Raw genomic sequence first — 13846 nt, 5'->3', positions numbered from 1 at the left:
TTTTGACCATGACTATAAGGGGCGGAGCCAAAAAAGATGGCTCTTACACCTTCGTTTCATGTTGTGATCATAACTACCAAGTTTGGTGAATTTCTGCACAAGCGTTTAGGAGGATAGCATGATGGACGGACAGACAGACAGAAAGAGCCAATTACAATAACCTCCCTCTTTTTTTTTTTTAGAAATGGGGATAATAAGCAATCATTACATAAACACGGTGGAAAGGAGCGAAATACAACACCACCACGGTGGAGGGACAAAACAGAAAAACACTTGGATAAAGAATTGGCGAGGGGGAGAAAAATCCAGAAAAAATGTCTGAGCCAAGAAGTACAATTTTTACACCTGCAGCAAGAATCAACTGAGGAATGCAACATGGCCGTAATGGGCCAAATGGCCTCCTCTGCCATGCTCATGGTCGTACAAGATCAGGTGACCACTCATTAGACTCAATGTAGTCCTGCGGAGACCGTGGACACTTTACATATTAATTTCCATTCGGCATATGGAAATGAAATATTTAAATACAATCGGTTAGATCCCTGACAAGACATTGACATTCGAACATACAGGTTCAGTCCAACTTCTGCCCTTCTCCCGGCCAAGGAAGTCACGTGACGCAGAATGGATGATATCTGAAAACGCTGTTATTTCATGTTTTTACATCAATTTGATTCGGAATTGAAAGTTTTTATTGACGTTGACCTTTCATGTGTGAAATTAATGAGGGACAGCAAATTTTTGGGAGATTGGCCCAGGGCTTTGGAAATGTATAAGGAACAAAGAACAGACAGACAGACGTGTGTGTGTGTGTGTGTGTGTGTGTGTGTGTGTGTGTGTGTGTGTGTGTGTGTGTGTGTGTGTGTGTGTGTGTGTGTGTGTGTGTGTGTGTGTGTGTGTGCACATATTAATTAATATTTCATATGCAGCCTGTGGCTGCTAGTTGCATTATTACTGGGAGTGCGGCTGTGCTGCTGATACATTGGCCCTTGTTTGCAGTAAGCTGGTACTCATTTTGCCGACTTCTGAAGGATTAAATAACACCAGGTGGGTTGACTCAGGCTGAGTCAACCCACTTGGTGTTATTTAGTAGCACAACAGGGGCACAAATTCAAGACCCAAAGATCTTAAGCCAAGTCACCTTAACTGTTAAGCCAACACCAGGCTTTGTATATACATTTACAGTACTGTATTTCATAAAAGTTGAAAGGAACTTGAGTTTTTAGTAGCATCAACCTATATAAACGAGTGTGTATTTATGTATTTGTATTTGTGTATTTGTCCGTCCCTCTTCATAAGGACGATTTAAGAAGGGTTTTAAAAGCCAATCTTTTAACACGGCAGTGCGTTCACTACAATCTATTTTTCAGGATTAAGAAAAGTCGAAAAACATTTTTCTTAGAAGAGCAATTACTTCTCTTCTATTGGAAATGTAGATGGTGAATTGCAACCAGGCCTGAAAGGCAGTGTACAGAAGCATAAAAAAAAAACACATACAAGGCGTAGGGAGGTGAAATTCCCTGTACTGCACATGTTGTGCAATGCACACAGAATAAAACAAGTGTTCATTTACGTCCGTAGGATGCCAAATAAATAAAGAAGATATAAGCACACCTGACACGAGGCCGAGGCTTTAGACTTTGGCACGCTCACAAAGCTGTATTATTAAAATCAAATGTCCCAGAAGATAAAGAAAATAAATTTGTTACATTTGAACATTTGTACAGCTATTTTTTTTTTAATAACACTTCTTCCTACAAAACATCATATCTTCCAATCTCTTTGAATAAATAACAAAATAGCGACCATCTTAAACAGTTTGTAAACGTACCAATTTGTAAACCAACCTTCCATGAGCTTTGACCTCCATTTAAAAGATTGGGGTATGCTGTACACTACAATAATTGTGTTTGATTTAAACTGCATATGAGAATTTGATTGAGAAAGCAAAAGTAAAATGAATTATTTTTTCTTACATCATTTTGGAACAAAGTCAAAATATGATCAGAAGGGGAAAAACCTTCGAACTTTCAATGAAAAAAAAATGTCAGAAAGGTCCAACAGAATATTGTTGTATTCTCTCACTTGGGCAGCTGTGGAGAAGCCAAGAACTGAGAAGCATTTCCCATCAGTTTTGTACTTCAGCTGCTGCTCATCTGCCACTGCAAATGGGATGATGTCTCTGCCATAACGATAGCCTGCGTAAAGGCACAAACAATGTTGCCAAGGAACTTTGAAAAAGGCAATGTGACCAAAGTTAAAGTATTAAAATTACATTTTTGGTGATCAATATAGTTGTAAAGTTACCAAGCATATTCCAGATAGCAAGTTAAAAGGGAACCCAAACACTCAGATCACCTTGCCTCTAATCTATCCCATGATATCCTACAAAATAAATATGAGGTGTCTTTTTCCGAGTTTCGAATTATAAAGCAGGTAAGTTTGTGATTGAAAGTCGAAATCTTCTTCTTTTTCAGATAAAGCATGACGTCACACACGGAAGGAGACCACTACATCCGTACTGTATACGGGTTACATAGCGGTATGATGCAACTCAAACAGTGAATGATTTTCAATTTTCCACAAGTATGCTGAGTCGATGCGTCCTTGGTGCTTCTATAATAATACAAACCGAGATGATTTCATGCTACACCAATGGCCGAAACACCTAAAGTTGCCAGAAATTGGACGAGATTTGTCTGAAATACGGGAATGTGGATCGGGCCGACAAAATGTTTGCTTTTGTGCTCGGAACTTGTTACAGAGCACTGTTATGAAACAACAGAGATGGCTAGATTTTGTGGTTGTCCGCCACGATTGAAAGAGAATGCCATCCCCACGATTAAGTTGAAGAAACAGCCATCGCTCGAAACTAACACCATCTCTACCCAACTAACAGCATGTGTACGCGGATGATTTGAGCGGTTAATCAAACACCTGTTGCCATTGCCCAGCAGTTACCACAAGAGCACCGGAAAAATAATTATCTATCATCAACACAAATTTCTACAAATCAAATGAACAACCATCTATTTATAGTGGAGAGAAAATATGTATTGTCATCTACTCCTTCCAGATGATTTTACCAAGGACACTAAAACTTTCAGGGTCCCCCCTTACACAATCACCCCACAATACCCACCACCATCCCACCCCAACCGCTACAATACACACTACAATGCCACAACCCCCTCACTAATAATCACCTTCACAATACCACCACAATCCCACACCCCTCCTCCCCACTCCGAATCCAATGGCGAGGGACATCGACACCTCATGGACATGACGGTGGGAAACGGCACGGGCACAAATGGCATCCGGGATAAGTATGAAACGGGATGATCCCATAACATACAAAACACCTGGTCAGCCTGCGACGGTGGGACAAAGCATTCATCACCCATTTTGTCCGAGATGTCCGAGTGTACTTACTGGGCGATGCCCATGCTGTCTCGCGATGACAGGTATTTCTGCTCGAGTAATATACTCCACCAGTCAAAAGTTTTAGAACACCCCCATTTTTCAGTTTTTACTGAAATTTAAGCAGTTCAAGTCCAGTGAATAACCTGAAATGGTACAAAGCTAAGCGGTAAACTGCCAGAGGTTAAAAAACAAAGTTTAGGTTACCAAAAACTGAAAAATAATGAAAATTTCAGTTGTTGAAAAAGGCCCTTTTCAGGGAACAAGTAATGGGTTCGCAACTGCAGCTTTTCTGCAGCAATGGAAGTAAATTAAGCCTTTAAAGTTGATGCAAACAAATCCTACAGGTATCCCAACTTTTGTTGATTAGTTACAAACCCTCTGTCTGTATAAAAGCAGTGTTGGAACAGACTGTGTTGCTACACCTTCTGAAGCATTATTTGGACAATATTGCACTGCAGGAAGTAGTTTCTTGCTATCATAATGGCGATAAAAAGACAATGAACAAAGGAAGACAGACAGACCATGATAACCCTTAAAAGTGTAGGTCTTTCCTTTGGAGAAATTGCAAAGAAGCCAAGGTGTCAGCGAGAACAGTTTCCGACACCATCAAAAGCCAATTGGAAACTGGAGGAAACTTTGACAGGAAAAGGTCTGGCAGACCCAAAGCCACAACACAAAAGGGCTACCACAGCATTTTGCAGCGCCATGCAATACCCTCTGGTTTACGCCTAGTTGGTCAGGGGTTCATCCAACAGCAAGATAACGACCCAAAACATACCTCCAGGCTAGGTCAGAACTACCTTAGAAGAAAAGAACAAGACGGTAGGTTTCAAATCATGGAATGGCCAGCAGAGTCTCCAGACTTAAACCCCATCGAGCTGGTTTGGGATGAACTGGAGAGAAGGGTGAAAGCAAAGCAACCTGCAAGTGCAACACATTTGTGGGAACTTCTGCAACATAGTTGGGAAGAACTTTCCGAACAATATTTGATTTCCATTGTAGAAAGAATGCCACAAGTATGTTCGGCTGTTATATCTGCAAAAGGTGGCTACTTTGATGAAGCCTGTATCTCACTGGGCTGTGACAGCTCGCGACTAGTTGGAGACACCAAATTGCAATAAAACAGCGATAATTTTCACTTAGAATCACACTGAATTTATACTAAAACATTTGCGTATGTCTCACGAATATCGCACGAATGTCCCACGAACTCCCGGCGAAATTTGGGATGAACTTCGCCTGGAGTTCGCATACATGTCGCACGACATTCGTGCGATGTTCAGGTGACAAAACTGAGATTTTTTTGGCACATGCAACTGTCGCGCAACGGTCATGTGACCATCGCGCAAATGTCGTGCAACAGTCGCACGACAACTGTGCGTGATAATTGAGAAATCGGGACTATATATATATATATATATATATATATATATATATATATATATATATATATATATATCTATATATCTATATATATATATATATATATATATATATATATATATATATATATATATATATATATATATATATATATATATATATATATATATATATATATATATATGAGGCCTCTCCCTTCCAGCAATCATATTGTCAGTTTGGAAATGAGTAAGAGAGTACCTGACTGAGTACTACAATGGTGTGGGAGCTGTGCCCTGGCAGAACAGGATGGTGGGATTACAGGAGAATGCTAACCAAGCCTGATTGTTCAAAGTGTTCTGTTACTTGTCAACGTTGCACCCACAAACATTGTGTGTGACGCGATTGTTCATCTGCCTTGATCGGGGCTTGTGGGTGTGACCATATTTTGTGTGACCTAATTTATGTAAAAATGTGTGACATGATTTATGAGTGATGGGAAGGTGAATAATGATGGGAAAGTGAAAAGTTTGCATTGAAGGCCATTACTCAGAACAGGAGAGAAAGAAGACAGAAAATGCTGGTTTTACAATATGGACTACGAGTTGTTTTTTTTTGCTTTTTTTTTAGTCATATCTGTATTGAACTATTGTGAATCTATCTACATTACATTGCATGTCACATTTGTCACACCTTCTGACTCACGGAAACTAAATTGAGAAGGGTTCGAGACCGGTTTGAGACAACTGCGACGACTCTGTGACTATTTTGAGATAAAATTTGTTGCACAAATTTTTTGAACATGATCAAAATTCCGGCGACACCAGAGCGACGTCCTGCGACTCACGCGAGGAAATTGAGAACCACCGCAAATGTTTCCAGACATTTTGGAGAATCCCGTTCGCATTTTGTCACGAGCTGTCGTAGCCCAGTGAGATACAGGCTTGAGTCAAAAATTTTGATTAAATTTTGTTCAACAAAACGATTCCATGATTTTTTTTATCTGCAATTGTTTATTTGTTCTATGCTTTAATTTCAGAGTACATCGAAACATCAAACTGCTTAAATTTCAGTAAAAACTGGAAAAATGGGGGTGTTCAAAATATTTTTACTGGTAGAGTATAAACCATTTATCAATCGGAAGGGCACTTAGTGAAGTGCATAACTACGCCACTCAATGCCTGATCCACAAGAAAATATCGGGCCCAACACATTTTTTAGATATCATGCTATATATCGTTTTTAGCTCTATCTCTCAATGGTGAAGAATCACTAAAAATTGTAATGGACGGATCCGGATCTTCAACAAAATCTAATCAGTTCGACCTTTAATTTTTCGACCAAAAATAATTGGTGGTTGAATTCAATGACCAAATATGCAACTCCTCTTCAAATTTCGAGTCAATCGGATGAAAACTGATAATTTTAAAAATCTGGTCCATGCTGACCTCAAAAATCATTGGCTGGTTGAAATCAGTAACCTAAAATATAAATCCTCTTCAAATTTCAAGTCAATCGGATAAAAATTGTGGATTTTAGAAATACCACCTTAGTTGTTGACCTTGGGCCTATGTTAACCTTTTGCTCTATGTTGACCTCAAAAATAATTGGCTGGTTGAATTCAGTGACCTGAAATATAAATCCTCTTCAAATTTCTCGTGAATTGGATGAAAATTAAGGATTTTAGAAATTTTAAGGATTTGTTGAACTTTGGCCGATGCTGACCTTTTGACCTCAAAACATAAGCTTCTTGCTTATGACAAGTGCTACCATGTGGTGAAGTTTTGTGAAGATCGGTTTAAAATTGTAACCTTAAGGCAATTGACAAACAAACAGGCAGACAGAATAACAAAATTGACTGACCAATGCAATTGAGAAATCTTCAATTTTACAAGTAACAAATGAAAAATCACTCGTATAGTGACACTTGACAAAAAGGAACGGCACTCGGTAGAGCCCATACCTCTGCCAGGCTGAATCGTTTACATTTTGTATGCCACTGATAGACCGGATCTGAATCCGGAACTTAACCAAAATCGAATTGGCTTGTTCTTGTCACCTAACCAATTCATCCACCTTTTGTAAGGCAGATAAGGGGAAGAATCATGCACTTTTTGATAAAAGCATCAATCTTAGTACACATAATCAGTAAGCCATGACAAACAAAATCAGATATAGTGCCATCCCAGTTTTTGCCAATGACGGCTGTGATTGCTGAGCACATAACTCAGCAACCAAGATGCCGAGGATCCAAATTCTGGTGTCCATACAGGGTGGCCATAAAGTATGGAAACATAGGCGAATATACATGATAAATGGTTTATTGATATTGCATTATAATACATGATATGTTCAATGACATGTTCAATGTGTTGTCCCTCATGAGAAATGCACAGTTCAATACGCTGTGCAAAATTGCAATGAACGCGGTCCATTAACGCAACATTTCCATCAATCCTTGCACATGCATCCTTGATGCGTTTCCTCAGATGATTCGTGTCTGATTTTCAATGAATAAACCTGCACCTTCAGCATACCCGAGAGGAAGTAATCAAGGGGGTTCAGATCTGGTGAGCATGCAGCCCACTCCACAGGGCCACATCGTCCAATCCAGTTTGGGAAATTAGCGTCTTTCGTCAAGGACATCTTGAAACTGTAACAGAATGACATAATATTATCTGTTTCCAGGCTTTATGACCACCCTGTATATCGGTTTTTGGGGTCATGGAGTTGAAAGAAGGCAATGTCGAGTATGTGGAGCCACTTATTGTACCACTTTTAAAAGACAAATACCCTTTTTATAGGTTATGGAGACAAGTTTGGAGGTCTTTATATTGCTTTACTTTACATTCATGAAAATATGATATAACCAGTACCTCGGTCTTGTGTGAGATTTTATGTGTTCTCGACCTGCCCACTTCGTGGTTTCCCACACTTATTGTTTATCTGCTGTTTATTATTTAGCTGCTGCCATTTGACAGAGAATGTTGGAGTCAACACTTGGTTGTCGACTGGCCGAGAGCCGCCATTTTTAGTCCATCGTTTTCGGTAATTATTTTGGTCATGGAGATGTGACAGTGTCACCTCTCGTGTTTGCTTTGTTGCGTTTGTCATGAGTGTATTGATCAGGTGTGGAATATGTACTTTCCCCTGGTTCGTAGAATTATGACAAATGAGGATGGTGAGAGTATAACCTTGTCCCCATAACCTCGCATGCTACCTTTTGCTTGGGCATGGCCTTGCTGCTGGATGCTGCTTTGATCGGTGACCAACCTCGTTCCTAGATTAGGTTTGATCCCCTATCAAGTCTACGTTCCTGTTGTCCTTTATAGAGTTTGTCCTCATTATCCTTGTTTATGGAAAGTACATTTAGTCAGCCATGTGTCGTGAAGCGTTTGCTTGATTTATGGGTAAGAACTGTGATCCCTGTTGTGTGTACTTCGTGATGAGATTTAGTTTATTCATTGCCAGAGGGAATTCGTGATGATGTTCATTTGAATATGTTCATATCTTTGGGAACAGCAGTTATCGTAAGTCACTCAAAATGTAAATCTGTCCCATAGTTTGCATATCCTTAATAAATGAGCACCGAGTTATCATAGTCTGTGTTTGGTTCGAAGTCATTCATCATTCTTCAAGCTGCTGATCTTGCTCAATTCTATTTCTTGTTCTATTCTATTTCTTTAAAGCACTACACGTACTACTTTAGTCCCTGCCACAATTGTAATATGGATATCAAATACAGTAGTACCTCTACTTACGAATTTAATTCGTTCTGGGAGTAGTTTCGTAACCTGAAACCTTCGTAAGTAGACGCCTTTTGAATGTAAATGCGCTAATCCGTTCCAAGCCCCGCAAAATTCGGACATTTTTTTTTAAATAAATCATAAAAATGCATCAGAACATGAAACAAATACATGTTAAAATTAGATTACCGCACAATAAACATAAATCGAGAGGCACATAATGTAAAAAACAAAGAATAAAGGAAATAATAAAAATATTCATTTACCTTTTAACTGCTATTCTCGTTACTTTTTGGCCTATTTGTTTACTGGTCCTTATCAGCAGTGTTTTTTGCCTTGCGTTTCGTGAAGAATTGATCCAATGACGTCTGCTTTTGCCGGCTTTTAACAATCTGTCGGAAATGCACGAGGCAGACATCGTCATAGTGCGCGATAGCCCGACTTGTGAACACTTTTTCCGGGTGATTCTTTTCAACAAATTCCGAGACTTCATGGAATTTTCCTAAAATGTCTTTGATTTGGGCTGATGGAATAATGGCTGCCTCCTCCTCCTCCTCCTCGTCCTCTTTGAACTCCTCCTGCACCGCGGTGTGTTGCATCACCTCCGCTTCGTGGTCGGCGCTACATGCCTCGCCATGGCGAAGAACAGAGTGAAGTCCAGTCCTCCTTTTAAACTTCTCGAACCACCCACGCGATGCCTTAAACTCCTGGTGTAGTCCTTGCGCCGAATTTCCCTCGCCTATATCCTCCTTCACGAGGTCAGTGAAGATGGCGGTTGCCTTTGCGCAAATTATGGCCTCTGTCAGTGTCACCAGCGATCTCTTTCTCCTTTATCCACACGAGTAACAACCTCTCCATCTCATCGTTCACTGCCGACCTCCTCTTGGAAATGACAAGAGACCTTTGGAAGGAGCCGTAGCTTTTAGGGCTTCCTTTTGTTTTATTATCGTGCCGATCGTAGATATATTACGGCCATATTATTTTGCGAGATCAATCAAACGCATCCCCTTTTCATACCTTTCTATTATCTCTTGCTTTGTTTGTATGGCCAGAAAAACTCTCCTTCTTTTCTCCTTGTCCACTTTTCTTCATTGCTTTCTTGGGGTCCATTGTGAATAAAAGTTACTGTAATCCACACGCGTACTGTACTGTAACACTGTCCGAGCACTTCGTAGCGGGACCATAGACTGTATACAGTATAACTATATTTACAGAGCGGGACGGGGACACGAAGAGCATGCTGGGATACACGCATATGCAAAGGGTTGCCAGGCAGATTTTAGGCGATAGCCAATGGCAGAGCAGCTACAAGTTTGTTTACGTTCGGGAAACTCTGGGAGCAGCGAAAAGCAGCGCGTACTGAACTGTATTTTTGACTTCGTATCCTGAAACGCCTTCGAAACTGGAGGCAATATTTTCCCGTTCAGGCGCTTCGTAACCTGAAACATTCATATGTAGAGACATTCGTAAGTCGAGGTACCACTGTACAGGATGTCCCAAAAGTCTCCCTACATAGGGAAAATTAACACTTTCAGTAAAATGTCTCCCAAAATTATTCATACATAGCTTATATCTTCTTTTTTTTCAGATTCCCTTGAAGAATGCCTTTGTCAAAAGAGGGACGTATTGAAATCATTCTCATGGCTGGTTCGGGAAGCTGTCGCAAGGATGCAATCGACTTTAACAGGAAACATGGCAAGCACATCACACACGACACTGTTTCCAAAGTTATTGAGAAGTTCAGAAAGACTGGTAGTGTTGCGGACCTACCGAGAAGTGGACGTCCACGAACATCCACTGACGAAGGCACAACCGACGTGGTGCGGGCAGCGTTTGCAAGGAGTCCCAAAAAAGCATACGACGATTGTCTGCAGATAGCGGTGTCAGCAGATCAAGTATCCAGCGCATCGTGAAAAAATAAAAATGGCATCCATACAAAATGCAAATGTTCCACCATCTTAGTGAAGACGACCCAAATAGGAGGTTGGAATTTTGCGAATGGGATGTAAAAAAATTGGACGGTGATGCACAGCTGGGATCCTGTTTACTGATGAAGCCAATTTTTATATCAATGGAGAATTCAATCGCCAAAACTTACATTACTGGAATGTTGGATGAGTCCGTCAAAAATTCAAGGCGCCGGAAAAGTGATGGTATGGTGTGGGATATGGGGCAACAAAATTGTTGGACCTATTTTCATTGACACAAATCTTAATGCCGACATTTATCTAAACATGCTGCAAGACATCATGCCGTCCCTCTTAAACGAGGCTGGAGAATTCCCACATTATTTCTAGCAGGACGGTGCACCACCTCATTATGGTATCTGCGTACGCCGATGGTTGGATCAACAGTTTCCGCGTTCTTGGATTGGTTGCCGTGGCCCCGTGGAGTGGCCTGCGAGATCCCAGGATCTCAACCCACTCGACTTTTACTTGTGGGGCACTTGAAGCCCATGGTGTACAAGGAAAAGATTCAGAACATGGATCATTTACAGGAACGCATTTGAAGTGGAATTACTTGCATAACGCCAGATGTGTTGACACGAGTTCACCATGCATGGGAGAGATGACTTCATGTGTGTTTACAAAGAAATGGCAATCACGTATAGAACGTTTTGTAAATAAAGTTACATTTTGATAAAAGTGTTAATTTTCCCGATGTATGGAGACTTTTGGGACACCCTGTAGATCCTTGAATGCTCAGAGCCAGTTTTTGCCTCATGCTTTTCCCATGTTATAATGATGCCATATATTTGTAAAAATTAACTGACTCACGTTTACCTTCTTCCAGGTAATATGATGGCATCGACAGTGCAGCGTGTTGACCCAAGGACACAGCCTGCTCTTGTCATCATACAAACTTGATTGGTTGAAATGTTTCATTTGTCAGAAGGACACCAATGAAAGAAAAGCTGTTGCCAAGCCAATTCAAAATGAACCGACTTTGGGGCAGAATACACAAGCCTTGCTGATGATTTTATTGCCTTCCACGCTGCTGGTCGCTTGCCCAACACCGTTTTCCTCACAAGGCTTGATAACGGTAGTGGTGTGGAAGCAACGTTGTGCAGAACATGGCAAAATTTCACTCAATATGTAAATGCAGGAAAAGCAAAACAAGGCTCGAACGAGCTGTCAAAATGAAATGCTTGGATGAGGAGTCAAATATGAAGCGCTGCGAAAAGCAAGCGCGTAGTGGATGGCATCCCCTTCGTAGCACAGCAGAAAGTCCTGTGTGTTTATTCTGTGAAAAACCTGTATGTCAGTCTGAACCATTGCATGAGGCAATGACTAAACAGTTGGATGAAAGAGTCAAGAGGTGTGCAACCAAACTCCGAGATGTGAAACTCTTTGCAAAGGTGTCATCATGTGACCTTGTTGCAAGTGAAGGAAAACATCACACCAATTGCTTGGTTGGCTTTTACAATGCGACAAGGAAAGCAGAAACTTTCCAATAAGATGGAGACAATGAAGGTCAAATGATACAAGGCCATCATGCATGAGCATTTGCAGAGCTTATTGCTTTCATAGAAGACACCATTGTGGACAGTGAAGAGCCAAACACTTCCCCTTGTTCAAGCTTACGGGCCTCATTCAACTGTAGAGGGAACGGCTCACACAACTTGATGTGACATCACCATCTGGACATTCCACAAGACTAAAAGAGCATATCCTAGCTTCTTTCCTGAGCTAAAGATCTTCAAGGAGGGTCATGAAGTTCTCTTGGTATGCAATGAGGATGTTAAAAATGTCCTATGGAAAGCTGTTGAAAGTGACACGAGGACGATGCTTTCACGCTTGCCTGTTCCGCAAAAATTGTACGCAAAGAAATGATGGAAGCACCAGCTCAATTTGATGGAACTTTTTCTGAAAACCGTCAAGCAGAATCTGTGCCACAGCCTTTGATGACTCTTATGGTCATACTGCTGGATGGGCCAAACATTTCTGAACAGGCACTTGAAACTCAGACTCAAGCCTTGAAGAGCATTTGTCAGCTGGTAGTCTTTAACAGTCTGACTCACAGAAGGAAACAAGTTCAAGTAATACGAAACAATAAAGGCTGTGAGCCGGCTATTCCAGTATACTTAGGTATCATCCTTCACAACAAAACACAGAAACGAGGACTAGTTGATAAGTTGTTTGACCTTGGCCATTCTGTGTCGTATGACCGCGTGCTTGAAATCTCAATTGAAACTTACAAAATATGCGGTTGTACCAAAGGCTGTCAAACAAACTGTAAATGCACAAAGGCAACTCTGCTGTGCACAGCTTTGTGTGAATGTGGTGGTTCTTGTCATCATTACCTCCACCACCGAAGGTGAAGGAGGTTATGTTTTCACTCCTTTCTGTATTGGGTAGTCGATCTCGTTGAAAAAAAAAAATCTCAAAAAAATTTTTTTGGACATTTTTTTTCTACCCTTATTATCAGTATTTAAAATGACGATTTTGCTGAAACTTGGTTGGTAGGTTCATACCTTGACCTAGTCGTGTGCAAATGAGAACCGTTGCTATGGACACCACCGTTGCCTAGCAACGGGACTTTGAAATTTTAGAAATATCATGTTAATTTTTTTTATTTAAATAATAAAATTTTTATTTAAATAATAAAAAAATTTATTTTTTCGAAAATCAAAAATCAAAAATCAGGCCACGAGCAACTGTGGGCAGTCCATTCAGCCATATTGTCAAAATTTTCCAGCCGGATCCAATGAAAACTGTCGGAGAAGATAGACTTTGAATGAACCCTGGTCGAAAACAATAAAAAAAACTAAGTTCGTTATATCTCAGAGACTGTGAGTCAGATATACATGAAACTGGTATGGTAGGTTCATGGTATGTCCGAGTTATGTGTGAGAAAGAACCGTTGCTATGGACCCCTCCGTTGCCCAACAACGGCCGAAAAACCTCTAAATGTGAGGGTATTTTAACGAAAAAACAATCTGCAGCATTAACCCTTGAAGCTAGAATAATGAATTTTCTTGTGCTTAATCCTCAGGTCATTCCCCATAGAATGGGTCCATCGCCTCAGGTTCTATTGGGTAGTCGACTACCCATGTCCACCTACCGGCTTGTTTTTTTGTTTGCTTGTTTGTGTGCAGGATATCTCAAAAAGTTTAGGATGGATTTGGATGAAATTTTGTGGACAGGTTGGGTGTGTGACAAGGACGAACTGATTAGATTTTGGTGAAGATCTGAATCCAAATCTGGATATGAGAATTATTAAAATTTTTAAAGTGATTCTCCAGCATTGAGAGATAGGACCAAAAATGATATGTAGCATGATATTTCAAAAATGTATTGGGTTCTCATGGA

At 40.5% G+C, this 13846-nt stretch overlaps 1 protein-coding gene across 2 annotated transcripts in view; it reads right to left on the bottom strand.

Moving 5' to 3' along the window:
- XRCC5 (X-ray repair cross complementing 5) overlaps positions 1-13846 on the bottom strand; it is a 95254-nt gene that overhangs the window by 33605 nt on the left and 47803 nt on the right. For both annotated transcript variants that reach the window (XM_085891604.1, XM_085891605.1), the window contains one exon: positions 2086-2198. In XM_085891604.1, the coding sequence (XP_085747730.1) occupies positions 2086-2198 (113 nt within the window). The remainder of the gene's footprint in view (positions 1-2085; positions 2199-13846) is intronic.

The sequence above is a fragment of the Eptatretus burgeri genome, chromosome 8 (assembly GCF_056783735.1).
Source record: "Eptatretus burgeri isolate ZD-2024b chromosome 8, Ebu_testis_v1, whole genome shotgun sequence".
NCBI classification, from domain to species: domain Eukaryota; kingdom Metazoa; phylum Chordata; class Myxini; order Myxiniformes; family Myxinidae; genus Eptatretus; species Eptatretus burgeri.
This window is presented reverse-complemented; position numbering and strand designations above follow the sequence as displayed.